The sequence below is a fragment of the Sander vitreus genome, chromosome 22 (genome assembly GCF_031162955.1).
Source record: "Sander vitreus isolate 19-12246 chromosome 22, sanVit1, whole genome shotgun sequence".
Taxonomy (NCBI): domain Eukaryota; kingdom Metazoa; phylum Chordata; class Actinopteri; order Perciformes; family Percidae; genus Sander; species Sander vitreus.
In genome coordinates this window covers 25,764,411-25,791,878 of record NC_135876.1, presented here as the reverse complement: position 1 = coordinate 25,791,878, position 27,468 = coordinate 25,764,411, and the positions used below count along the sequence as shown (strand labels likewise).

Below are 27,468 nucleotides of genomic sequence, written 5' to 3'. Positions count from 1 at the left end.
TTGAGGTGGACTGTTTGACCTTAACCACAATTAAAGCTATGTGTGTGTGTGTGTGTGTGTGTGTGTGTGTGTGTCTTCAGTGAACTGTATCAGTCTCTGCATTAGCTTCCAGCTGCAGCAGTCAGTTCAGTTTCTGTTCAGTCTGACTGAGGGGGGTTTTTGTACGACGCTTTTTCACTGTGTGAACACATCCTTACTGTTGATCCAATGATAACTCTGACAGTAATAAACTGCTGCATCTTCAGCCTCAACTCCACTGATGGTCAGAGTGAAGTCAGAGTTTGATCCACTGCCTGAAAAACGACCTGAAATCCCTGATGCTCGCTCATTAACAAAGTAAATGAGTGGTTTAGGAGCTTCTCCATCTCTCTGTTGGTACCAGTAAACAAATTTTTTTCCAACATTCGGACCCCAACTTGAATCGGTTGCTACGGCAACATCTTCACTGGTCCTACAGCTGATGGAGACGGAGGCTCCCCGAGCAGAGCTCACTGCTCCAGGCTGAGTCACTGTGACCTGACCTCTGGACTCTGAGGATACAGAGACAAAAACATAAAGCAGCATCACGGTTTAGTCGGCTTCATTTCAGAGGGACGGATGTTCATAGAGGAGAGGAGTTTGATTCTCTGGACTTTACCTGTGAAGCAGCAGCAGAGGAGAGTCCAGATGAGGACGGAGATCAGAGTCATGTTTTTGATGAGGAGGATTTCTGGGGCTTCTGTTGTCATGAAGGACAGCTGTCAGTCATCCAGTGTTCAACTCTCAGGACTATAAACTCTCCCAGAGCACTGGAGCATGGTGCTGCTGATGCAAAGTGGCTCTCTATGGAAATGCTCGGACTGACTCCAACAGGGACTTGGATTACTCTGAGGATGCTGTTTCTCTACGGATCAATCACTTTATCAGAGGATTGATTCATAATGTGTCAGGGAGCATTTTAATGTGGATTTGGTTTGAGTTTGAAGGACAAACTTCTGTCCAGAATATTTTGTGCACTCCAACTAATTCACTTCCACACAAACAGCATCACTGTGGGACACATTTGAACAAATAATTTTTTTATTTATCATAATCTTCAATAAAATTGAGTTCATGATAATTATTTACATTTGGCTGGATGCATGCTTTACATTCATTAATTTAATTCATTTTACTGAAAGATAAATTAATGTTGCTTGTAGATGTGTACTGAACTAAAAGAATGACAGTTATAACTTTTTATCTTTAGTACTGAAACCCATCTGTTGTCATGGTTCAGCAGTGATGCCTGTCTGTCACGGTTACTGAGCTCAGAGAGGGAGGTGAAATGTTTAGAGTAAGAGAAATATCAACCAATCTGAGGACAATCAGGAGAGCAAGTAGCCTTCTCTGCTGCAACCAAAAGATGAATATTTTGATACAACTACAAAAATCTAAAACATATTTTTTAAATCTGAAATAAAAAGCATGATATCGTCAGCGTAGAGAGAAATAAAATGAGTGATCTCCAGTTCAAACTCTGGAAATATTTACATTCTGTTTCTGCTGAAGAACTAAAAAGACAAATAAAGAGATGAGAAAAGGAAATAATTTAAATGTAACTGATTTACATACTCCACACATTTGGTTACAGTCATTAAATACATTTGTTCACCAAAACACAAAATGACTAAAATAAAAAACCCAATTCCAATGAAGTTGGGACGTTGACTAAGATTTATTTAAAAAAAAACACAATACAATGATTTGCAATTCCTTTTCAACCTATATTCAATTGAATACACTACAAAGACAAGATATTTCATTTTCAAACTGATAAACTTAATTTCTTTGCAAATATTCCCTCATTTTGAATTTGATGCCTGCAACACATTCCTAAAAAGCTGGGACAGGGGCAACATAAGACTGGGAAAGCTGTGGAATGCTAAAAAAAAAACAGGTGAACATGATACATAGAAACAGGTGAGTGTCATGATTGGGTTTAAAAGGAGCATCCTCAAAAGGCTCAGTCTTTCACAAACAAGGATAGGGCAAGGTTCACCACTTATTGAAAAACTCTATGAGCACATAGTCCAACAGTTTAAGAAAAATGTTTCTCAACATACAATTGTAAGGAATTTAGGGATTTCATCATCAACAGTAATATCAAAAGGCCATTATGTAAAGGATATTACCACATGGGCTCAGGTACACTTCAGAAAACCCTTGTCAGTTAACACAGTTCTGGGCCCGAGCTCATCTGAGATGGACTGAAGCAAAGTGGAAGTGTGCTGTGGTCTGACGAGTCCACATTTCAAATTGTTTGTGGAAATCATGCACCTTATGTCCTCCGGTCCAAAGAGGAAAAGGACAATCCACATTGTTATCTGTGCAACATTCAAAAGCCAACATCTGTGATGGTATGGGGGTGTGTTATTGCCCATGGCATGGGTAACTTGCACATCTGAATTCATTAATGCTGAATGGAACATACATTACATGTCATTTAGCTGACACTTTTATCCAAAGCGACTTACAATTGCTATATATGTCAGAGGTTGCACACCTCTGGAGCAACTAGGGGTTAAGTGACTTGCTCAGGGATACATTGGTTGATATACTACAGTGGGAATCAAACCCAGCTCTTTCACATCAAAGGAATTTGTAATATCCACTGCACCATCACCACATGCAGGTTTTGGAGCAAGATATGCTGTCATCCAAGCAACATCTTTTTCAGGGATGTCCCTGCTTATTTCCGGAAGACAATGCTAAGCCACATTCGGCACGTTACAACAGCGTGGCTTTGTAGTAAAAGAGTGCCGGTACTAGACCGGCCTGCCTGCAGTTCAAACCTGTCTCCCATTGAAAATGTGTGGCGCATTATGAAGCACAAAATACTACAACGGAGACGCCGGACTGTTGAGCAATTGAAATCATACATCAAGCAAGAATGGGAAAGAATTCCATCTACAAAGCTTCAACAATTAGTGTCCTCAGTTCCCAAACACTTATTAAGTGTTGTTAAAATGGAAAGATGATGCAACACATTGCTAAACTTGCCACGTCCCAATATCTTTGGAATGTGTTGCAGGCATTCAATTTATCAGTGTGATCATTAAATATCTTGTCTTCATAGTGTATTCAATTGAATATAGGTTGAAAATGATTTGCAAATTATTGTGTTCTGTTTTTATTTATGTTTTACACAACGTCCCAACTTCATTGGAATTGGGGTTTGTAATATTTATCTCTAGTTGTTATTGTTGTTGTTATTCTGATCTTATTATTGTATTATTATATTATTTCTGTCTTTTCTTGTAAAGTGCCTTTTGAGTACCTTTTTAAAGCGCTATATAAAATAAATGCATTATTATTATTATTATTATTATTATTATTATTATATTCTTCTCTTATCCAATAATTCTTGTTGCCCTCCCTTAAAAAAATATAACAAAGACAAATATCAGACAATGAACTGTACTGTGTTACTCTAAAATGAGAAATGTAAAAGTACAACAAGGCCAAAGTGTTCTATAATATAAGAAGAAACATATACATACAGACCAAGCGGCAACTTCTGGGTCTGAAAAGTGAAGCCAATGCTGAAGCTCCTTAAAGCTGCATTCTCTGTAATTTCCAGCAGGGGGAGACTCCACTGGCTCCAGAAAGAAGTCTTTGAGCATTTGAGTACCTTTGTAAAGCACTATTAAAAATAAATGTATTATTATATTCTTCTACTTTTCTTATCCAATAGTTATTGTTGCCCTCCCTTAAAAAAACTATATAGATATTAAGATATTTATGCCAAACCAGATATGTCAAAGAAGGTGAGATACAAGAGAACTGTGCAGGAAGACAAAGAAGAGTGGGAGGAAAGGGAGGTGGTAATATACGAGAGCACAGACGCTATCAGAGATGATCACACTGATAATCAGTCAGACGGAGGAGGTAAGTGACACATTATGATAAATCAATATCATAAATACTCATGCTGATCTGTTTGAATGTGGCTGTACCTTCAAGTCATGTTGGACTAATGTGTAAACTCTACATTTGCTTTCAGTTTAGTTTGTGACTCTCAGCAGTCAAATCCCAAGGAAACTGCCCGCCCATCTATGTTTGTCTCTATAGATGTACATGTACAGCATGGAAACCTTGTGTTTTGCAGCTCTTTCCTGTAGTTATTTTTCTTATGTTCTGCTAAAAGTATCAGAGCTCTCTGGTTAGAAGACTCATTTTCCAGTGTTGAGATGCATATTTTATTAAGAAATGATGCCCAATGTGTTTGGTTATGGTAACATTTAACTGACAAGTGTCATTTCTGAGATCTGAGGAAGCATCAAGTCCAGTAAAGACATGAAACCACATGACAGGAAGGAGGGAAATACAGTGTGATGAAGTCTGTTGAATATCATTAGCAATGTAGAGCCAAATAAAGAGAGAGAGAGAGAGAGAGAGAGAGAGAGAGAGAGAGAGAGAGACTAAAGAGAGAGAGGAAAGTCACTATAAGGCAGCTTTTTTATTGCGTCAGTTCTGCAATTCAGTGGCCCATTACAACTCAACATTTCAGATGAGTTTATTTTTGTTTTACTTTAGTGTAATAATCTTTTTACCTAAGAGGTTTAATATTTTCTTTAAGGGCGCTTTCACACCTATACTTCCGCAGACTCAACAGACACCAGATTCAGGGGTGACGTTGCAGCATTGTTGCATTTTTTATTTGGTTCGGTTTGCATTCACACTGCACTTTGTCAAAGGCACCAAACACTGTTAACAAATGTCACATGGTGGAAACGGTCGCTTGTTTATTGGACAGAATATCTGAGTGAAACCTGCTGACACTTCTGGTCTCGGAAATAATGGAGCAACACCACATTTATAACGTCTTGGGTTTCCTGGCTTTGCTATAGTGTTGATAATGTCACACAGACTGATGATGACACTCAGACTGATGATGTCACGCAGACGACCAGCGATGTGGGTTCAGAACAGCTTATGGATCTGAAAGTTATCATCCCTTAAATCATATATACGTCTATAAATTGTGTGCAAGATTGAAGCTGCAGGCTAGTAAATGCTCTGTTTGTGGTTTACTTCCTGTATTTGGGTCGGATTGCGTTCTCACCTGAAGTGAACCTGAGGGGTCTGACTAAAAGGTTACCAACCACAGATCAAAGCAATGAATCTGCTGAGTAAAAGGTTATTCTTACAGGGACATAATAGGAACTTTGATAACGAAGACTCATGTTGTTTACCTGTAATGACGACCATAAAAACTGATTTGTTTCGCAAGCCCACGGATCGCAATACTATATTACATGGGGATGGCCTTTGGTCAAAAGTCTTCCAATCAGTCAGTTTCACCGTGTGCGTAGAATATGCAGCAACAATACATCTTACTCAACACAGGCTGTAGACTTGACAAAAAGATTCCTCAATAGAGGCTATAAACAAGACTGGGTTGATTCGGCCAAAAAATGTTTTGATCAGACAACATAAGAGGAGTGTCTTCGATCAAAAAAGCGCCCTAAAGATCCAAATAAGTCCCCTTTATGTTGCGTAAAATATTCCCCGCTTGTGTCAGAATCTGTCTACAAATATTGGCACATTATTGATTCGGACTCTAAACTAATGAGAGTTTTTTCAAAAAAACCTAAGCTTGTTTTTAAGCGTGCCCCTAACTTAAGAGATCGCTTAGTTAAAAATTATATATGTCCACAACCCACAATGTCCTTTCTTAGTATGCCAGATGGTAACTATAAATGTGGTAGTTGCGCCCAGTGCTTGTACACGCATAAATGCAAAAGCTTTAATCATCCACACACTGGCAAGACAACATCCATTCACGGTGCCATTACATGTAGCACCACATATGTTATTTATCTAATTCGTTGCCCATGTGGTTTAGCATATGTGGGTAAAACAGGGAGAGCGATACGGACCAGAATCACTGAACACAGAAGCACCATTAGAACAGGGGATGAGCGCAGCCCTGTAGCTGCCCGTTTTAAACTAGCCGGGCATAATGTCAGTGCCCTCAGATACATTGGGGTGGAGCGTGTCAACAAACCACCTAGAGGGTGAGACCAATATAAAAGGCTCCTCCAACGGGAAACCTTTTGGATTCATTATTTAAATACAATGTCTCCCCATGGTATTAATAAAGAATTTGATATAAAACCATTCTTATAACAAAGTTTTGTAAGAAATTGTTTGTTTCTGTAAGTACTATATTGCAGCAGATTTTATGAATGTGTGGGGTAATGTTCTTTAATTGTTTGGGGTAGCATTATATATATGGAACTGTTTCTTCCACTGAATGTTTTTTCTTCTTTTTTCCGTTTTTGTGCATAGTAATATCATGTACTTCTTTGGATATGTTGCATTTTAAAAAGGCCCTTTTTGAGATGTATAGGTTTGTTAAAACCCTGTATGAAAATGTTCTCTCAATTGAGTCATGAGTGGGGCTTTTGGGCCTTTCAGACCTAATCAGACTAATTGAAGCAACATGGTAGGTCAGCTGAATGTAAGGCCTACATATATCCCTTCATCAAATATGTTCACCATTTGCCTGTAGGGTCGAAACGAGACACCTTTATATTAAATATGGGAGTTTAAAGCAGTGTCGCGGACATTACATTTTTTCACTTTAAGTACTTTTCATTTGTCCTGCACCTGCCAGAAGGTGGGATGTGCAAACAATTACTTTTATAAATGTTTCCCTGTAATGAACCTTGCTCTCTGTGTACTTTGCCACTTCAGGACCAGCCACTGAGAGGCATCCTCCAGCCGTCCAAAGGAAGACTTTCAGGGCTGCAGCACTCTGTCTGGCAGTGCTCTGCTTTCTGATGATGACTGGAATCATCCTCTTATCCGTATACTGTAAGATAAAATACACTTCAGAACTACTGAGCCACAAATACTGAACCAATACACCATGGTGTACTTAAATCAGCTTCAGGCTCTAAAGGAAAGGTTCAGATTTTTACTGACATGCCATATACATGCTGAAATAGTTATTAGTTGCTGTAATTATTCCTACTGTCCATATCCCCTGTTAAGCGATCCTTTCTTAACATGATTCCAATGTAAGAAATACGGGGGGCAAAAACCAGTCTTCATTCTGTGTTAACATTCAGCTGAAACGTTATCAACACAACACTTGACTACCAAGACGTTTTCTTTATACCACCACTCAGCAAGGAAACACTGTCAGTGGACACATGAAGAGAGCAAATTGTATTAAAGACATATTGAATTTGGGAAAGTCAGACTAATGAGAACTCATGCAAGCTTTGGCTCATTTCTGCACATAACAATGACTGTCGTTTTATGTCCTAAATATTTTTCTTTAGTTTGAAACAGAATGATTTGGTGTTGTTGGTCGTTTGTTAACTTTGTTATGCGTTTCATATTCATCTTTCAGTCACTTTGCTGCAGGCTAGATACGAACAAGTGAAAGGTAAGAAAGTCTTTCAAATAACCATAACACACAGGATCCAACTTCACACTACATATAAAGCATAAATAATCTCATGATGTCTTCATTGTATCTATTGCTGTTCATCTCAAGACATCTCCGTCAACTACAGTCAGTTACAGAGCAGTTACGAAACACTGAGTGTAAATCACAGTCAGAAACAGGACAAGGTAAATTTTAAAACCACTAAACTCCTGTATTATACACATTTACATCATAGATCTTGATTATGTAGTTACCGTTTTTTATAATTGTACCATGCTGTTGAACTGTTTCGCTGATGATGTGAATATTTCTGTTCGAGACGGTCACTTACAAATGACATATAAAACCTTAGTGAAAATTCAAATTATTTACAGGGTAAACATCCTGAAAGTAAAACATAACAGAGATAAGAAATATATTTAACTAAATAGTTAAAATTCCAAGTCTTATCACTTTGACCCTGAATGATGTGAAATCTGTCTTTAAAACATGATTGACATTAAGAGAAGTGCTGTCCTGATGGATGGAAGATATTTGGATGCAGTTGTTACTTTAAATCTAAAGAGGAGAAGACTTGGTCTGACGGCAGAGCTGACTGTAAGAAGAGAGGAGCACATCTGGTCGTCATAAACAACAAAGAGGAACAGGTGAGTGTGTTTGTTTTTGAGTGAGTGATTTTAGAGAAAAAGACATTTAATCAAAATATGTAAATATACATAATGTCAATTTGAAATCTTTGAAAATGCTGTTGAAATGTTGTTGTTGTTGTTGTTGAAATTTCCTTTTTAAAATGCATTCTGAGGAAATTAAATGTTATTTGTCTTATGAGTACAACATGTGCATTTCCTCATGCGTTCTCTGTTTATCTGCTGAGTATAAATGTCTTTCTTCACTTTCCTCCGTTACTAATGTGTGTTTACTGCCATGCTGTTGGGTCCAGTCCTCAGTGTGAGGTGGACCGAGGGATCCCTCTTGGGTTTGTTGTGGCTGATGAAGTCACAAGATGACTTTACTACAACAGAAATGCTGAACTGTGAACAGAGAAATGATTGTTGTCTTTTGTCAACTACTAGGAGTTCGTCTCTGAGCTGAGTAAGGATGGAGAGTCCTGGATTGGTCTACATAATATAGTGATAGAAGGAGAATGGAAATGGAAATGGGTGGACGGATCACTGCTGACAGAAACGTGAGACATTTTAAAGTTGTTTTTTGTTTTCATCACAATTCCATCATGGTCAATGTTTGTCAATAAAATAATTATGTTTTACATTGAAATATGCTGAGTTGGTAGGTTTCCAGAGAGAGAGAGAGAGAGAGAGAGAGAGAGAGAGAGAGAGAGAGAGAGAGAGAGAGAGACCTAGCCTGAGTGGACCATAAGTTATGATTGAGAGGGATTACTTTTGTACTAGTCTATAAATAGTTTTTAGGGAAATGCTGCATAGTAGATCTTTAAGAAAACATGAGAACAACGCTAAGTATGAGCATCAGTCCCATGGATACGGTAGTATTAGTAGTAGTATCAGTAATATTAGTAGTAGTAACCCTTAAATGACTGAAAACAGAGATATGGGAGCACTGAATTTCATTCTTTTATTAGCAGTTACAGATTACATTGATTTACAAAACTGAATCTTAAATGAGTTATTAAAATGACATTAATTACAGATAATATAAATATTTCAAGTGAATTTCAACAGTTTACTTCAAATTAATAACAATCAGGACTTTCAGCTGTTTGATAAAAGAACAGCATTTTATTTGTCTGACAGGTTCTGGGCATCAGGACTGATTCGCTCTAATGACGGTTACTGGTCTGCTGCAAAATGCTGCGATCATCAAGGAAAATTGACACAACGTAGATACAATGAAACGAAGAACGGGATCTGTGAGAAAAAGATGATCTGAACTCTTTGATGACAGAGAGGTGTGTAGTGTTGGGATCAGCTTTGTTAAATCAGACCAATTCTTTAACATTTGCTCAGCTGTTTATTCTGTGTTGCTAAATAACCTGGATTACAGAGATATTGTTCCTCTGTCCTCCATAGTGCACAGTCTGGTTAGAAGTCATGTGTACTTACTCTGTAGTCCTGCAGGATTATTGTAATGAAAGTAGGGCTGTCAAACGATTAAATTTTCTTAATCGCGATTAATCGTTGAATTTCTATAGTTAATCGCAATTAATCGCATGTTTTATCACATTATTAAAATTCTATTATTTAGCATTTCAGAACAGTTTTTAAATACATATTAACAATGGAAAGTCGTTCTTACCAGTGGATCTTGATTGGGAATCAAATGAATGCAAAGAACGTGACTTTATGAACTTGATTTTAAGATTTGTCTTTGTTTATTATATATTTAATCTAGTCACACATTTTGCTCTAGAGTCAATATTAGTGTTGGGAATTGTTTGGTTTGGAACTTTTAAAACGGTACCGGTGCCTTAACGGTGCCTGAACCATTAAGGGTATTAAACAGTTGGCAACATTAAAGAACAGCTTGTTTATTGCTAAGGCCATATCGTCAAAATTAAATGTTTAATAATAATGTAATCACTATAACAATAACTTATTTCACTAGTAAATAGCTGTTGAATGACAAAAACAACCACCAGATGGGAAAAGGGCATTTAACAACAACTTTGAATGCACCACGAGGCTGTAAATTACCAGTTTCATTGAACGCACCATCTGTGTTTTTCCGACAGGCAGCTGCAGACTGCTACATCCCGGTGTTGAATCCTCTACAGTGAAATACAGTCACAATTTACACTGTTTAACGTTAGCTGTCAGCATTGTAATCCAGCTACTAGCTAACGGTAGGCTAACGTTAGCTGCTGTCGAGGTATAGTGTTAACTAGCTAGCGGTAGGCTAACGCTAGCTGCTGTCGAGGTATAGTGTTAACTAGCGTCACGTGCAGCGATGTTTCTGTTGCCTGTAACGTCTGTTTCAAAGCATCAGAGAGAAGTGCAGACATAGCAGTTGCACCAGAATGAGGCACCGAAATCCGCGTTGCTATTCCTGCAGTAGCAGGATGTGTTAGGAGGAAGTACGGCAAAATAGTATCCTGTTAGGCACGACGCAAAGCCGAGTGAAATGAAAATAAATTAATAAATGGCGGCATGCAATTAATACAATTAAAAAAAAATTAACGCATTATGCTCGGGCCTTAATCGCATCGCGATTAACGCGTTAATGCTGACAGCCCTAAATGAATGCAAATAAAAACATGGATTAGCATGTTGCCTTTACTTTGGTTTACTTATAGTTGTTTATAACGTTTGTAATCAGTTAGTTAGAAGTTGTTCCTGTGTTTCCTTTGATAAACCTGCAGTCAGCTGCTAATTTCCAGCTGCCAGAGAGAAGCTTCACCAGGAGAGTGAAACATACATTAAGGTTCATGTTATATCTCTTGACCAGAGTTCATGTCCTGTAACTAGGGCTGGCTACCGTTCACATTTTAAACGGTACCTGAAATTCAGTGTCTGGGGCAAAGGTTCCTTTGTCCTGTACTTTGCCTTTGTAATAAAAAAAAAATAATTTCAGTTGTAAAATAATTCCAAACCTATTTATCCTTTTTACACTCCACACAAAATAAAACTCCTGCCTCTCCTCTCCCAAACCAGTCCCTATAACCTATTTAATCAAATTATTATTTACATCTTATACTGCACTGTAACTTTTGTATTCTTGTATTGGTATGTTATTCTATTTTAGCCTTTTTTAATTTTCTATCTCTTTCATGAAAGTTTTTAATTGGTCTTTAATGTTTTATGTAAAGCGTTTTGAATTGTCTTGTTGCTGAAATGTGCCCATAGAAAAAAAGATGCCTTCAACCTCCAGCCTGTCAGTCTGTCACCAGGGCATAGAGAACGCTGTTGTGCCTGTCTGTCTAAGAAGGAGTGTAACATTACCGATTTATGGCCTCTAAAAGTAGAATGGGAGCCAGAGTCTAAGCTATCAGGCTCCTCTCCTGTGGAACCAGCTCCCAGTCTGGGTTCGGGAGGCAGACACCGTCTCCACATTTCAGAGTAAACTTAAAACTCTGCTATTTGATAAAGCTTACAGTTAGGGAGTGAGGAGTCGCAGCGTTCTCCTAGACCGGCGGGGTAGGGTGTATAGCCTTCTCTTCACTGCTTCTCTTCATAGATGTCTGATTCATCTACCTACCCTTGTAGGGCTGGCTCAGGTTTACTTTGGACCAGCTCTTAGTTATGCTGCTATAATGTGTAGATTGCCGGGGGACTTCCTTTGACACACTGATCTTCTTTCTCATTCCATCTGCGTGCATTCATTTCCCAGAAATGCTTTTCACTTATCGCTGGGGAGCTTATTTCCCAGAATCCTTATGTTTTCTGGCCTCACAGTTTTACTTGGATTGTGGTGGCACCTAAATCATGGTTGCAGCTGCCGCCGTGGTCCTGCTCAATGCCCTGCTGTGCCCTACTATACCCGCAACACCCCCCTACGACCAAATATGCCCTGATATGCCCTACTATGCCCTGCAACTCACTGCGATGCCCTGCTATGCCCTACTATGCCCCGCAATGCCCTACTATGCCCTGAACTGCTACAACTGTTATTTCTAGACATAGCTCCACTATCTTTATTGTTACTATAACTGACACTGTTCATCATTGCAACTGCTGTAATTATGAAACATATTTCTCTATATCTGTATATCTGTATCAGTGTCTCTGTGTCCAAACCGGCAGCTAAAGATGCTGCCCACAATGAGCCTGGGTCTGTCTGAGGTTTATTCCTAAAAGGAAGTTTTTCCACGCCACTGTTGTACCAAATGCTTGCTCTTGGAGGAGAACGTGTTGGGTCCTTGTGTATTATAAAGTGTGGTCTAGACCTACTCCATCTGTAAATTTTCCTGAGATAACTCTTGTTATTATAACGGCTCGTCATTATATTGCAGCAAGTGTTGTCTGTGTGGAGTTTTAAAAAGTGTAACCACACTTGAGACTGCGTCATCTGCATTTACGTGACTCACTGCAACTTCAACAAGCTGCAGAGGAGACATATTTTGCTCCGTCTTTACTGTAGCTCTGTGTGTTTGTGTCGGAATTGAGCCTCACGCTCTCTGTCAAACATGCAGAGAGGACTAAGATCACACTTCGGGACGCAATTTCAGGTTGAAATTTGGCAATGATTGATTTTACCTGAATTGGTCCTAGGTAGTACCAGCCTACTCTGGTTGGTACCTTACAAAGTACTGAGTTCAATACCCAACCCTACCCTAAACCCACAGATAATGTTGGCTTTACCGTGATAAGAATATTTCCCAAATCTTAACCAACATCTCATTTACACTTGTCATTTCAAGTGTCTTATATGTGGATTAAATCCAGATGAAATACTTTTGTAAACACCTTGCCACATACTGTGTATGAGTCTCTGTTAGCCACATCACTAGTCTGATTGCAGTCAGTCAGTTTTCAAGAGCTACATGCAAGTCAGAGTCAGTACTACTCCAGTCCAGAGGGTGGTGGTAATGCACCTGAAGCTGTAACTGACAAAAAGAGCCACAAGAGAAATCATTTTAGGTTCAGTTACAACAACACTTCAGCTAACTAGCCATTAACAAACACATGTATAAACTATTACACATGGAAGTCTTGCAACATTGGTCACTCATCTCTTCATCTTTTTTCTGTGTTCCTCTACTCTGTTATGCATCTATGATCTGCTCTCTGTGTGTTACTAGCTGTGCATGTAGTAGAGCTTATTCTTTATTTCATCCAGCTGAACATCAGGTAATTATCACAGACCCTGGTTGTGTGTCAGTAAAGAAGAGGGTCTATCATGTGTTTTGTTTGTTTCACTCAAACATTCAACTTCACACCTATTTCACTTCCTCTAACAGGCAGAACAAAAATAAGTGTCTGGTCCAACAACAGTTCCTGTGTCAGAGAGGTGTGAATACAGCTATGCACACATATGTTTATTTCCTCAATTTTACAGTCAGGCAGAAACAGCTTTACTTTAAGATACTTTTATAAAGTTTATCTGAAGGGTTTGATCATTCAAATTCCCAAACGACTGAATGTTGCAATTTGAGTCATATATATAGCGAGTAAGTGTCAATTGATGATTGTTGTAAAAGGGAAGTTCATGTCAGTTTATATGTGGCTTTATAATATTTCACAATTAATCAATCAATCCACCATTGGTCACCATTAATTCTGGGTCATTATCAGGTGTCTTGGTGCTGTAATCTGGTGCCATGTAAGTCATTCTTATTGTTCAATCTTCAAACATAATAAAACATGTTCTGGATGTATTTTGTCTTTTTAGGACCACACACTTAAAACAACCCTGCAGCCAACAACAGAAGGTGTTTCAGAGCTTCTGCAGTGACTCTGGGAGGGTTTTATCTTCTGATATTGGCTGGACTCTTCATTCATTTGTTGTGGTTTTCACCGGATATTTATTATTATTATTTAGTCGATTTGCTCTTTCATAGTTTTTAATTCTTAATTTACATTATTTTTTTTACCTTTCTTTAGGTAACTGTTGGTATTTCTGTCCTCAATAAAGGCTCACCTTATCTTACATTTCAGTCACTTTGCTGCAGACCAGATACGACCAACTGAACAACAACTACAGTCAGTTACAGGATGAAATAAAGCAGCTGAAGAACAGAACTGAAGGTGAGAAATGATTAAAACCAGTAAACTCCTGTATTATACACATTAACATCATAGATATTGATTGTGTAGTTACCATTGATTATAACTGTTTCATGCTGTTGAACTGATGATATAAATATTTCTGATAGAGACGGTCACTTACAAATGAGATATAAAACCTGAGTTGATATTCAAATTATTTACAGAGTAAACATCCTGAAAGAAGGAAAGAAATATATTTAACTAAATAGTTAAAACTCCAAGTCTACAGTAATATCAAAAGGCCGAAAACCAACATTAAATGCCCGTGACCTTCGATCCCTCAGGTGGCATTACATTAAAAACCAACATCATTATGTAAAGGATATTACCACGTGGGCTCAGGAACACTTCCGAAAACCTTTGTCAGTTAACACAGTTCTGGGCCCGAGCTCATCTGATATGGACTGACGCAAAGTGGAAGTGTGCTGTGGTCTGACGAGTCCACATTTCAAATTGTTTGTGGAAATCATGGACCTTATGTCCTCCGGTCCAAAGAGGAAAAGAACAATCCACATTGTTATCTATGCAACATTCAAAAGCCAACATCTGTGATGTTATGGGAGTGTGTTAGTGCCCATGGCATGGGTAACTTTCACATCTGAATTCATTAATTCTGAATGGAACATACATTACATGTCATTTAGCTGACACTTTTATCCAAAACCACTTACAATTGCTATATATGTCAGAGGTCGCACACCTCCTGGAGCAACTAGGGGTTAAGTGATTTGTTCAGGGACACATTGGTTGATATATTGCAGTGGGAATCGAACCCGGGTCTCCCACACCAAAGGAACGTGTAATATCCACGACACAGGTTTTGGAGCAAGATATGCTGTCATCCAAGCAACATCTTTTTCATGGCTGTCCCTGCTTATTTCAGTAAAACAATGCATTCTGCACATGTAACAACAGCGTGGCATCGTAGTAAAAGAGTGCCGGTACTAGACCAGCCTGCCTGCAGTTCAAACCTGTCTCCCATTGAAAATATGTGCCGCATTATGAAGCACAAAATACTACAACGGAGACCCTGGACTGTTGAGCAATTGAAATCATACATCAAGCAAGAATGGGAAAGAATTCCATCTACAAAGCTTCAACAATTAGTGTCCTCAGTTCCCAAAAGTGTTGTTAAAATGGAAAGGTGATGGAACACATTGGTAAACTTGCCCCGTCCCACATTTTTTGGAACGTGTTGCAGGCATTAAATTGATCAGTTTGATCATTAAATATCTTGTCTTTGTAGTGTATTCAATTGAATGTAGATTGAAAATGATTTGCAAATAACTGTATTCTGTTTTTATTTACGTTTTACTCAACGTCCCAACTTCATTGGAATTGGGGTTTGTAATATTTATTTCTAGTTGTTATTGTTATTCTGATCTTGTTTTTGTTTATTGTATTATTTCTGTCTTTACCTTTTAAAGTGTATTTGAGTACCTTTGTAAAGCACTATTAAAAATAAATGTATTATTATATTCTTCTACTTTTCTTATCCAATAGTTATTGTTGCCCTCCCTTAAAAAACGACATAAAAGGCAAATGTTAGACAATGAACTGTACTGTGTTACTCTAAAATGAAAAATGTAAAGGTTCAACAAGGCCAAAGTGTTCCATAATATAAGAAGAAACATACAAACATACAACTTCCGCGGTCTGAAAAGTGAAGCCAATGCTGAAGCTCCTTAAAGCTGCATTCTCTGTAATTTCCAGCAGGGGGAGACTCCACTGGCTCCAGAAAGAAGTCTGTTTCTATAGAAGTCTATGAGAAAGTGACCCACTTCTCACTTGATTTATTACCTCAGTAAACATTTTCATAATGAGTTCATGGTCTCAATCGCTAGATTCAAGTGTTATTTAATACAGCATGATGTTCATTTAGTAAATTATGGTCCCATTTATTTTAAAACAGATGATAAAGCAGGGGATGCTTTAGGACCTGTCAGTCAGGACAGAGGCTTAGCAATCATTTTTAGGGATTGGGCGCTACAGTAGTGGAAGTCTGTTATGTTTTAATTATGGATGACAGACTGATGGTCAATAACTTGTTCCAAAGCAGGATATCCATTTTAGTTCATAAAATGTCATTGTAACATCATAAAAGTTTTAATTTAGGCAACAGAAATAACTGTGAAAGCAGTATTTCCTGTTTTGAACTGCTGTGTGGGGTGTGAAAGCGTTTAAGCAAGCTGTGAATAAATGCTTTTTATAAATTTTTCAGTTTTGCACAAATGCATTTATAGTTTATAAATGGTTTCAGAAAATAAATCCAAAGATTGGACAATGCATTATCCTCGCTGAAGTTAAGAAAACCACCGGACTGGAGTTAGTATGTTTTTATTCAATTATATCAATTTAGTAAGTAATAAGGTTGGGTGTGTGTGTGTGTGTGTGTGTGTGTGTGTGTGTGTGTGTGTGTGTGTGTGTGTGTGTGTGTGGGTGGTTAGTTGGTATGTGCTGTCACTTCCTTAATGTTCTTTACTTTTCAAGAATAAACTGGCGGCAGCAGCAGCAGTAGAGGATGTTACATCATTGAATATATATCTACCAAGGTTTAACAGTAGCAGAGTAACCTATCTACACAGCACGGTAAGCAGTAAGTGAAGTTAAGTGCAGCTACAGTTTCTCAAGATGTCCGAAGATATTTATGCCAATCAAGATATGTCAAAGAAGGTGAGATACAACAGAACTGTGCAGGAAAACAAAGAACAGAGGGAGGCAAGGGAGGTGGTAATATACGAGAGCACAGACGCTATCAGAGATGATCACACTGATAATCAGTCACACGGAGGAGGTAAGTGAGAAAATATGACAAATCAACATCATAAATACTCATGCTGATCTGTTTGAATGTGGCTGTACCTTCAAGTCATATTGGACTGATGTTTAAACTCTACATTTGCTCTCAGTTTAGTTTGTTATGGTAACATTTAACTGGCAAGTGTCATTGCGATCTGAGGAAGCATCAAGTCCAATAAAAGACATGAAACCACATGACAGGAAGGAGGGAAATACAGTGTAATGAAGTCTGTTGAATATCATTAGCAATGTAGAGCCAAATAAAGAGAGAGAGAGAGAGAGAGAGAGAGAGAGAGAGAGAGAGAGAGAGAGAGAGAGAGCGAGAGAGAGAGAGAGAGAGAGACTAAATAGAGAGACTAAAGAGAGAGAGAGAGAGAGAGAGAGAGAGAGAGAGACTAAAGAGAGAGAGAGAGACAAAAGAGAGAGAGAGAGAGAGAGACTAAAGAGAGAGAGAGAGACTAAAGAGAGAGAGAGAGAGAGAGAGAGAGAGAGAGAGGGAGAGAGAGAGAGAGAGAGAGAGAGAGAGAGAGAGACTAAAGAGAGAGAGAGAGACAGAGAGAGAGAGAGAGAGAGAGAGAGAGAGAGAGAGACTAAAGAGAGAGAGAGAGACAGAGAGAGAGAGAGAGAGAAAGAGAGAGAGAGAGAGAGAGAGAGAGAGAGAGGGGGAGAGAGAGAGAGAGAAGAGAGACAGAGAGAGAGAGAGAGAGAGGGAGAGAGAGACAGAGCGAGAGAGACAGAGCCAGAGAGAGAGAGAGAGATAGAGAGACAGAGAGAGAGAGAGAGAGAGAGAGAGAGAGAGAGATAGAGACAGAGAGAGAGAGAGAGGGACAGACAGAGAGAGAAACAGAGAGAGAGAGAGAGAGAGAGAGAGAGAGAGAGAGAGAGACATAGACAGAGAGAGAAACAGAGAGAGAGACATAGACAGAGAGAGACAGAGAGAGAGAAACAAAGAGAGAGAGACAAACAGAGGGAGAGAGAGGGAGAGAGAGAGAGCGAGAGAGAGAGAGACAGAGAGAGAGACAGAGGGAGAGAGAGAGAGAGAGAGAGAGAGCGAGAGGGACAGAGAGAGAGAGACAGAGAGAGAGAGAGAGAGAGAGAGAGAGAGACAGAGAGAGAGAGAGACAGAGAGAGAGAGAGAGAGAGAGAGAGAGAGAGACAGAGAGACAGAGACAGAGAGAGAGAGAGAGATTACATTGCTTTACAAAGCTTAATCTTAAACAAGTTATGTATCATTTGATTATTCACAGAAAATATAAATATTAAAATTGAAATTTAACAGCTCATTTCAAATGAACAACAATCAGGAGTTTCAGTTTTGATAAAAGAACATTTTATTTGTCTGACAGGTTCTGGGCAGCAGGACTGACTCAGTACGATTACATGAACACTGCAACATGCTGCAATCAACAAGGAAAATGGACACAAAGATATTATGAAAATAAGACGAACTGGATCTGTGAGAAAAAGATGATCTGAACTCTTTGGTGACAGAGAGGTGTGTAGTGTTGGGATCAGCTTTGTCGTATCAGACCGATATACATTTTACATTTACTCAGCTGTTTATTCTGTGTTGCTAAATAACCTGGATTACAGAGATATTGTTCCTCTGTCCTTCATAGTGCACAGTCTGGTTAGAAGTCATGTGTACTTACTCTGTAGTCCTGCAGGATTATTATAATGAAAGCTAATAAAAGCATGGATTAGCAGGTTGTCTTTACCTTGGTTTATGTAGTTGATTATAACGTTTGTAATCAGTTAGTTAGAAGTTTTTCCTTAGAACATTAAAACCCAGCCCTACCTCCATCTCCCCTCCCAAACCTGTCCCCACAACCAATTAAATCATTAGTATTATGTTTTAACTAACGCTGCACTGTAACCTTAGCCTAACTATTGTATTTGTATGTTTTATTTTTATTTTAGCCTGAATTCCTTTCATGACAGTTTTTAATTGCTCGTTAATGTTTGATGTAAAGTGTTTTGAGTTGTCTTGTTGCTGAAATGTGCTATAGAAATAAAGATGCCTCGTCCTACGACCTCCAGCCTGTCAGTCTGTCTCCAGGGCATAGAGAACGCTGTTGTGCCTGTGTCTGTCTCAGAGGAAGTGTAACGTTAACAGCTTTTCGGCTCGTCATTATATCATATTGCAGCGGGCGTTGTCTGTGTGGAGTTTTGAAAAGTGTAACCACACTTGCGCACTTACATAGTGTTTATTAAATAGTGAACTGAAAGTCCAAACCAGATTCCAGACACTCACTGAAAACACATCGCTGCGTGACTTTGCGTCAGTAGATGCGTTGTTTGTGTGTCGGAGGCAGGCGTGCCCAGCATCATGTAAAAATACTTCTAATACGTCCCTGAATATATATATATTTAGTGTTTGTGTTGAACTGTCTCGGCCACCATATATATACGTTACATTTCCACTGTTTAGAAATGAAAGTCCACTCCATTTTTCCTTTTCAGTTTTCGCTGTGATTTCTGCTTCTTTTTCATTTTCATCATTTTTGCATTGTAAATGTAGGCTACATCATATGTACACTCAAATTAGCAGTGCATTGTGGGTATTTTATAGTGGACTATATAGTGAATGAAATTCCCTTCATGTCAAAAAACATATATAAATAAACATTGGAATGTTTTTTGTAAAAAAAAAAAACCTTATCTCACTTTACTTTTACTTAACATTTATGCTCTTTGCACTGTAGCTATGTTAGTTTATGTCACTTTATACACTCATTGACTCGCTCTTTTCTTACTCTTGTTTTTTACGTTGAATCTGACTGTGAGCAACTCAACAATTTCCCTGATGGGATCAATGATGCATTCTGATTTAGTTGATGAACTAAACGGAGGAAGAAGGTGTTTAAGTTTGTTGCTCCCTCTACCTGGAACAAGTCCCAGAAATCCACAAAACTTCGCTTTTAAGACGATGTTGATTGACTTGATTGGCTGCAGATGGTTTGCCTGATGTGTTTAGGATGGTGGTTGACTTTGAGAGGTTTGCTGATTCTGTTTTTTTTTGTTTTTTTTTCAAATAAAAACTTTTTGTCTGCCTAATTTTGTGTGATGAAGGACGACCTCTTCAGGCAGGTAAAACTGGCTGCTTGAGAATCAGTTAATCATTGTAACTGTGCTGCTCGCTGAAGAAGACATCTTAACTCCGGATTTCCACTGTATGCAGAGCGTCTGCGTATCGTCTGCGTGCTCCGCCGTTTGTCAATACCCACCAGGTCCGGATTGGTTTCGGCACGGCTGCGGCCATGACTGACAGCTGTAGTCACAAGGACCCGTCACGAATTCACGTAGAATAGAACCACAAAACCAATATCAGTTATGGCGCTTTTCCATTACATGGTACCTGCTCGACTCGCCTCGACTCTACTCGCCTTTTTTGGTTTTCCATTACGAAAAAAAGTACCTGGTACCTGCTAACAGATACTTTTTTTAATACCACCTCAGTCGAGGTTCCAAGCGAGCTGAGGCGAGCCGAAAAGGTGACGTGAAAGCGACAGACGGGGGTGTCCTGAACAAACCCGCCATTTGTAAATAGTTTAGCCAGCTGTGTTTATTTTTTCTGCCTCCAGCTTCATTTGAAACTAAATGAGTCTTCTGGAAACAACAACACACCTTCCACGTTCTGTGTGTGTGTCGCGTTAGGTCACGGCAGTTTACTGCGGCGCCGCTTGTTTTACAGTCCTGCGGAGGCTCCAGGCAGAGCTTTCGCCGTAGCCACGTACACACACACGTGGCCGCCTCGACGCGCACACCAGTGCACAAGTATAAACATCAGGCCACTTACATAGGCTACGGAGAAAGCTCTGCGTGATGCCTCCACAGAACTGGAAAACAAGCTCAAGTGGCCTGATGTTTATACTTGTGCGCTGGTGTTTGCGTCGAGCCGGCATATAAGACGACCAGCCACGCTGAGGTGGTACTAAAATCTGCAACGGAAAACGGACGCACAGTGAGGCGAGTCGAGTCGAGGCGAGTAGAGCAGGTACCATGTAATGGAAAAACGCCATTAGTTTCCATCCAGAGGAGTAGAGGGGAAACAGCTCTGAGCTGTGTTTTCAAGGTGTAGTTCAGGGAGATATGATCCGCCGTGAGCACGGTGTATTTTATTTTGAAAATTAACCGGATGTTTATTTTGTTTCTGTGCTTGACTTCCTGTCCCGCGCTATCTGAATTGTGCTGATTTTGCTGCGGAGCTCTCCGGCGTCCGGCAAAAATAGAAGCTCTGCGTTTCAGCTCTGGAGGGCTGCGGACCACCGGAGCTGGGACGCAGCAGACGTTCTGCAGTCAGTGGAAATACACACACTGACTTCAATGGAAACCTAATGACTCCGTCGCCGTTACGCAGCCGGTGGAAATTAGGGTAGAGTTTCAGTTTCAGGAAAGTTTGGAAGAGAGTGCTGGCGTTGAAAGACTGCGCAGTTTATATATGTATAATATAAGATAGTGCTACCGTACTTATTTCTAAGTTCCTAGAATTGTGTGCGTGCAACTACCAGTAAGTAATACTGATGTTTGTTGTTCGTTTTACCTCATAATAATTAGTGCTGTCAAACGATTAATCGCATTAATGTCATAGTTAACTCGCAACTATCCGCACATTTTTATCTACTCTAAATGTCCCTTGATTTCTTTTTGTCCCATTATTTTTTTTGTTATGGTGAATGAATGAACAACACACAGCACAGCAACACAATCCCTTTTTTTCCTTTTGAGTCTGACTATCTCAGCGCCACCTTTCCCTTTTCTTTTTTTGGCTTTCCATCATCAGACTCACACACACTGTCTGTTAACATAGACTTCCAAACGTGACAAAGGAAAAAAAAAAGAGGTGTAGGCCTAATTTAACCTCTTGATTGTGTTTGTTTTATTATATACCTGCGAGGCATGTAATAACTATTTGGCATTTACATAGAGTCCACACTTTACTGATGTATGCCTGTATCTCTGTTTCAGAACCACACACACACTTAAACTTTTATTCCAATAAAACCCCTGAAAGGACCATCTTGTTGTTGTCTGATCGATGCCCCCTGGTGGCCACAACTATTTTTAACACTTTATTTTCTTTTTTTGTGTGAAGTATGTTTTTACATAAAGTAAAATATATGAGTATCATTATTTTTTATAATGAATTCTGTTCTCCCGGAACCAATGAGGACCAGACATTGTTTCTGTACGACGTCTTTTCACGCCGGACCTGAGCGGATTGTTTACTTTTTTTCTGACTCAATAGTCAGTCCATTACTCACACAAAAACGTTAATTTAGGAGCATTTAAACGGTTCAGTTTCGATGTTTTGACCGTTATAACGTCTATGTGTCGGTCTACAAAACGTTTACCGATATTAACCGGACGTTTTTGTGTGGGTTTTGGAGCATAAAACGCCTCATTTCTTTACCGAGAGAGAGAGAGAGGCAGAAAGTCAAGCGAACATGTCCGCGGAGCTGCAGATGTTCCCCCCCGGAGCAGTGGAGGGGTTCGGCGGCGTGGACCCCCGCAGCAGCCCGCTGGCAGAGATGGAGACTCTGCGGATGTTCGTTAACGAGCGGCTGACGGCGGCGGTGGACGACATCCTGGGGCTGTTCGGGGAGACCGTGGCACGGTACCGGGAGCAGATAGACCGTCAACGGGGACAGCTGGACAAGCTGAGGTCCGAGGAGGACAAGTGGAGCCAGACAGGTCGGTGTCGGTCTCGGTTACTTTCTGACTGAAAAGACTATTATATTGTTGACATATAATGTGAAACATCAGTGGTGTAGTCTAATGTATTGTAGTGGGTATACTGTAGCATACTATATATATATATATATATATATATATATATATATATATATATATATATATATATATATATATATATATAATACTTCCTTTCTTATGTCTTCTTTCCTTTCCCTTTTTTCATTCTTCCTATTTCAGCCTTCCCTCTACTTTCTGTCCTTCCCTCCTTACCTTCAAACCTCTTTCCCTATACGTCCTTTATTTCTTGTTTTCTTCCCTCCTTACATACTTACTTAAAAAGTGAAAGTAGAGCTGCTATGATTAATCGATTAGTCAACGATTTCAGTACCCAGCCCTGAGAAAAACTCTACACCCTCAGTGCAAGAAGGAGCGCTACAGCAGGTCCTTCATTCCAGCAGCAGTCAGACTCTATAATGCAACATCATAATGTAGCACTGCTAGCTGATCTCATGAAGTGGCGTATGTATGACACACCAATTCGTACGCCATTATTGCCGTGTTATCAAGACGCATACTCGCTTTGTAGCGTCTTTATCAAAGTTGTTTGGCCTCCATTGACTTACATTAGCTTGCGATTGCGTGTGAATATACGCCGTAGCGAGTAGTATGAAAGGGCGAAAATTAGTGTAGGGAGGTTGGTCGTGGATGGGTCAAACACAGGACTTCCACCCAGGAGACCGGGAATGTGTGCTGCGTGTCACATTTCCTAAACCCAACCGCCGCTTTCTTCTCGCGATAACACGCCACGTGGCGTGTATGTTTACGTCCGCTGTATACGGCGTAGACGTACACGCGGATAGCTCTTTGCTCTTTGCACATTTATTTATTTATCACCCTTTGTTACCTCCAACTGTGCAATATGTCATTTCTATTCACCAGCATCTTACTCATCTGTATATCTGTGTATATATACTGTCTGTTCATATCAGGGTGTTTATTGTGTAAATTATGGTTGTTTTATTACTATTATTATTATTTGAGCTGCTGTAACACAGGGATTTCCCCAGTGTGGGATTATTAAAGTCTATCTTATCTTATCTTAAAGTGCCCATATTATTAAAAAAATCACTTTTTCTGGGATTGGGGTGTTATTTAATGTCTCTGGTGCTTCCACACGCATACAAGCTTTGAAAAAAACCATCCATGCTGTTCTGAGAGAGATACGGTTTCTGAATGTGTCCTGCCTTCAGTCTCCGGGTGTGCTGGTCAAAATCTGCACGGCTTTCTACGTCACCAGCCGAGACGAGGGGGTTAGGGGGCTAACCGTTAGCATGCTAGCTCGTTCTCAATGGCAAAACACTGCTACAACACACACTAGTTCACCATAATCTCCAAAAGAACTACTTCCATGTCCCTGTTCTGCAGGTATTCAACGCAAAGTTGGAAGTGCGCCCTCGTTTAGAAGAAGTCTCCCAGCTAATCCTGCCTTGTACTACTGAAGTTGGAGAAACAGCAAGCTAGCTCATGTAGTCCTTACCTAGCTACTGAGCATGTAGTCCTTACCTAGCTACTGAGCATGTAGTCCTTACCTAGCTACTGAGCGTGTAGTCCTTACCTAGTTACTGAGCATGTAGTCCTTACCTAGCTACTGAGCATGTAGTCCTTACCTAGCTACTGAGCATGTAGTCCTTACCTAGCTACTGAGCATGTGCGACTGCCAACAAAGATGTTCCAGCAGTGAGAGGTCTCACTCTGTAGCTAAAACAGAGACCTGAACAAAGGGTGAAAAGAGGAGCTGCAGCAATGTGCAGTACAACAAAAATATGGTGTTTTTGGAAAATTAAACAATACAAACCTATTCTGGTACAACCTCAAAATACAATTATGAACCTGAAATGAGCATAATATGGGCACTTTAAGAGATTAGGAGAGGAAGTTGCACCACACAGAGGCCCCGACCTTGGTGTGTGTGTTTGTGAAAGATAACAGTTTCTGTCTAGAGACTAGCAGACACCCCCCCTGTGAGGAGAACATAAAGACACAGGGAAAGTTTAGATCAGAGTTCATTCGAACCGAGATGCTGGTGGACTGGGCTCTGACTTGATGTAGTAGTAGTTTATTTTGAACATGTAAAAAAAAAATATATATATATATATATAATAGCATAATATGGGCACTTTAATAAGTTAAGAAAAACTCTATTCTTTCTGTCTTCTGCGTCCCTTCAGACCCTGTGCAGGCGTCCTCCTGGACGAAACTCTGCCCTGATGATCCGATCCGAAGCGTCCCGCTGGACCAGACGGGTGAAACCGATGCCAGCTTCTCCGCCACTCCGATCAAAACAGAAGTCGGCGGCGAGGACTGTGGAGTCTCTGACTGTGGAGTCTCTGACCCAACGAGTGACTTCGATCCAGCCGGCAGCTCAGAAGCAGCGAGCGACGGCCGACGACTCACCGAGTCATCCAACACGGAAGACAGCGGCGACTGGGGAGAGGTGGCGGCGCTTTGGAGACCGGAGGAGACAGAAGAAGCACCGGGACAAAGTTCACCTCTGGGCGGGACGGCGCCGAGCTCCACCGACCCGTTGCATCCGTCACGCCAGTCCCAGCTGGCGTTCAGCTGCAAAGTTTGCGGCGAGTCCTTCAAGAGGATCAGTCACCTGACCACGCACGCCTCGGCGCACCCGAGAGACTGCGGCCTGTGCGGGAAGCGCCTGGAGCCGACAGAGAGCCTGAAGCTCCACCTGCGCGTCCACCGGGACACGGCGTTCCGCTGCGGCGTCTGCGGCCAGGGCTTCACGCTGCGCGGGAACCTGCGCACGCACCTGAGGATCCACACGGGCGAGCGGCCGTTTGGCTGCACCGTCTGCGGCAAGAGCTTCGGCCGGAGGGCGTCGCTGGTGCGCCACGTGCGCAGCCACACGGGCGAGAAGCCCTTCGCGTGCGACTACTGCGGCCGCGGCTTCGTGGAGAAGGGGAACCTGACCGTGCACCTGCGCACGCACACCGGCGAGCGGCCGTACTGGTGCGCCATCTGCAACCGGCACTTCAGCCAGCGGTCGTGCTTCTACAAACACCCGTGTCAGAGGAAAGTCTGTCGGCGCCCTCCGTCATCGCATCTCAAAAACAACGACGGGGATTAAAACGGGTTTTTTTCTTCGTGGATTCATGTGCGGGTTATTTTCTGGATGAATGGATCAGTTGTTTGGTCTCTAAAATATCCGAAAAATGTTCGTTGGGATTCGGCCGTTTTCAGCAGCAGTTTCAAATTGCAACATGGCATCATGACTTTGCGTAAACATACACGCCACTTTCCTAAAGCCAAGTGGCGTGTTATCTGTACGCATTTTGAACTATCCGCGTGTATGTCTACGCTGTATACAGCGGACGTAAACATACACACCACGTGGCATCGCGATGCGCGTGTTATCGCGAGAACGTGTCGTTCTATCGCGAGAACATCGTCACACGCATGTGAAAAAAAAGAAAAAAAGTTTGGGTTTAGGGAAAGAATATTGGGAACAGTTTTTTTTATCGTCATCGCGTTATCAACTGGCGTAATGTACATATCGCGACACTAGAGACACTACGAGATTTTTTGTGTGTTAGTTGACTATCGGTAGAAAACGGCACTTTAAAGTCATTCTTTTTTAGTAGTGCTAGTCGTAGAAATGGTTGTTTGTTTTAAATTCAACAAGCAATTTGTTGTATTTTAAACAAATATACCGAAAACAACAGAAAGGCAGAACTGACTACACTCTAATGTCTGTTAATTTATCGCAAGTAATATCGTTATCACGATATTCAACAATGTTATCGCATATTTTCCTCATATCGTGCAGCCTAGCGCGCACACACACACACACACACACACACACACACACACACACACACACACACACACACACACACACACACACACAGGTTTGTGGCACTATCTTTGTGGGGACTCGTCGTTGACACAATGTATTCCCTAGCCCCTTACCCTAACCTTAACCATCACAACTGAATGCCTAACCTTAACCCTTAAGGTGCTTACACACCAACCAGACAGCCGACCGTCGGCAGAAAAGCCAGTTGGACTGATCAGTCGGGTCCCCGAGGTCCAAAAAGTGCCTCAAAACACACTGAGGAGATGCCGACTTGAGTGTACGCTCTGCGCGTGCGCGAAATGTAATACATCTCCATAGCTGCTCTGTATTGTTTCCATTAACAGTCTATGATTGTTTCGCAGAAAATGAAAACCGGCAGCTGATTGGATGAACGCGTCCCGTGGGTCTTTTTTCTCCGAAAATTCACAGCCAGACCGTCATGGCGTCTCGTTCAGAATACGATCTCATATTGTACTAAAATTGTTCACCAAAACGTGTTTCTGAAAACATTTTAAGCGAGAAATCGGCCGCGCAGTTGCTTTTTCAGATCGACAAAGGTCAGTTTAAAAGATGTTCCTCAGATCTTGAGAGGCTCATCCGCTCGCCATTTCCGGGTGAGTCCCGACTGCGGTGTCTCCAACTGAGCATGTCAGGTCAGCCCAAATGAAGGCCGACAGCTCCTCCAACGGACGACGGCACGAACACACCGAACAGACTCGAGTCACCGACCTCGCCAGACTGTCCGATGGCCGATAATCGGCTTGGTGTGTCAGCTCTCTTACCCTTACCCTCACCCTAACCAGAACCTCATTCTAACCCTAATCCTAAAACCAGGTCAAACAGCCTTTTAAACTTGTGGGGTCCAGCATTTTGGCCCCACAAAGCTGTCCGGACCCCACTAGTATGCTGGAGTTTTTGGACCCCATGAATATAGTTAAACGAACACATACACACACACACACACACACTCACACACTCACACAGCACACACACAC

General features: G+C 40.8%; 1 protein-coding gene, 1 long non-coding RNA gene and 1 gene segment (V, D, J or C); 2 read left to right on the top strand and 1 right to left on the bottom strand.

Annotated features, from left to right (window-relative positions):
• Positions 1 to 159: 159 nt before the first annotated feature.
• LOC144536895 (immunoglobulin kappa variable 4-1-like) lies at positions 160 to 766 on the bottom strand. The segment is given in 2 exon segments: positions 160 to 530; positions 638 to 766. Coding segments are annotated over 2 exon segments (447 nt in total).
• Positions 767 to 8,558: 7,792 nt separating this feature from the next.
• Positions 8,559 to 18,938, top strand: LOC144537440 (uncharacterized). Its single transcript, XR_013503856.1, has 2 exons — positions 8,559 to 8,612; positions 18,252 to 18,938. It is a non-coding gene; the product is annotated as an uncharacterized LOC144537440 (long non-coding RNA).
• A 3,087-nt stretch (positions 18,939 to 22,025) lies between these two features.
• On the top strand, positions 22,026 to 26,789 carry LOC144537313 (uncharacterized). Its single transcript, XM_078280949.1, has 2 exons — positions 22,026 to 22,599; positions 24,831 to 26,789. The coding sequence occupies exons 1-2, from the start codon at positions 22,353 to 22,355 to the stop codon at positions 25,742 to 25,744; spliced, it is 1,161 nt and encodes a 386-aa protein (XP_078137075.1). The 5' UTR covers positions 22,026 to 22,352; the 3' UTR covers positions 25,745 to 26,789.
• The last annotated feature ends 679 nt before the right edge of the window (positions 26,790 to 27,468 follow it).

Bases quoted from the DNA above. Each gene is read 5' to 3' on its own strand.
- LOC144537313 (XM_078280949.1), top strand. From the start codon at position 22,353: ATGTCCGCGGAGCTGCAGATGTTCCCCCCCGGAGCAGTGGAGGGGTTC. The intron at 22,600-24,830 runs GTCGGTGTCGGT...GCGTCCCTTCAG, and splicing joins GGACAAGTGGAGCCAGACAG to ACCCTGTGCAGGCGTCCTCC.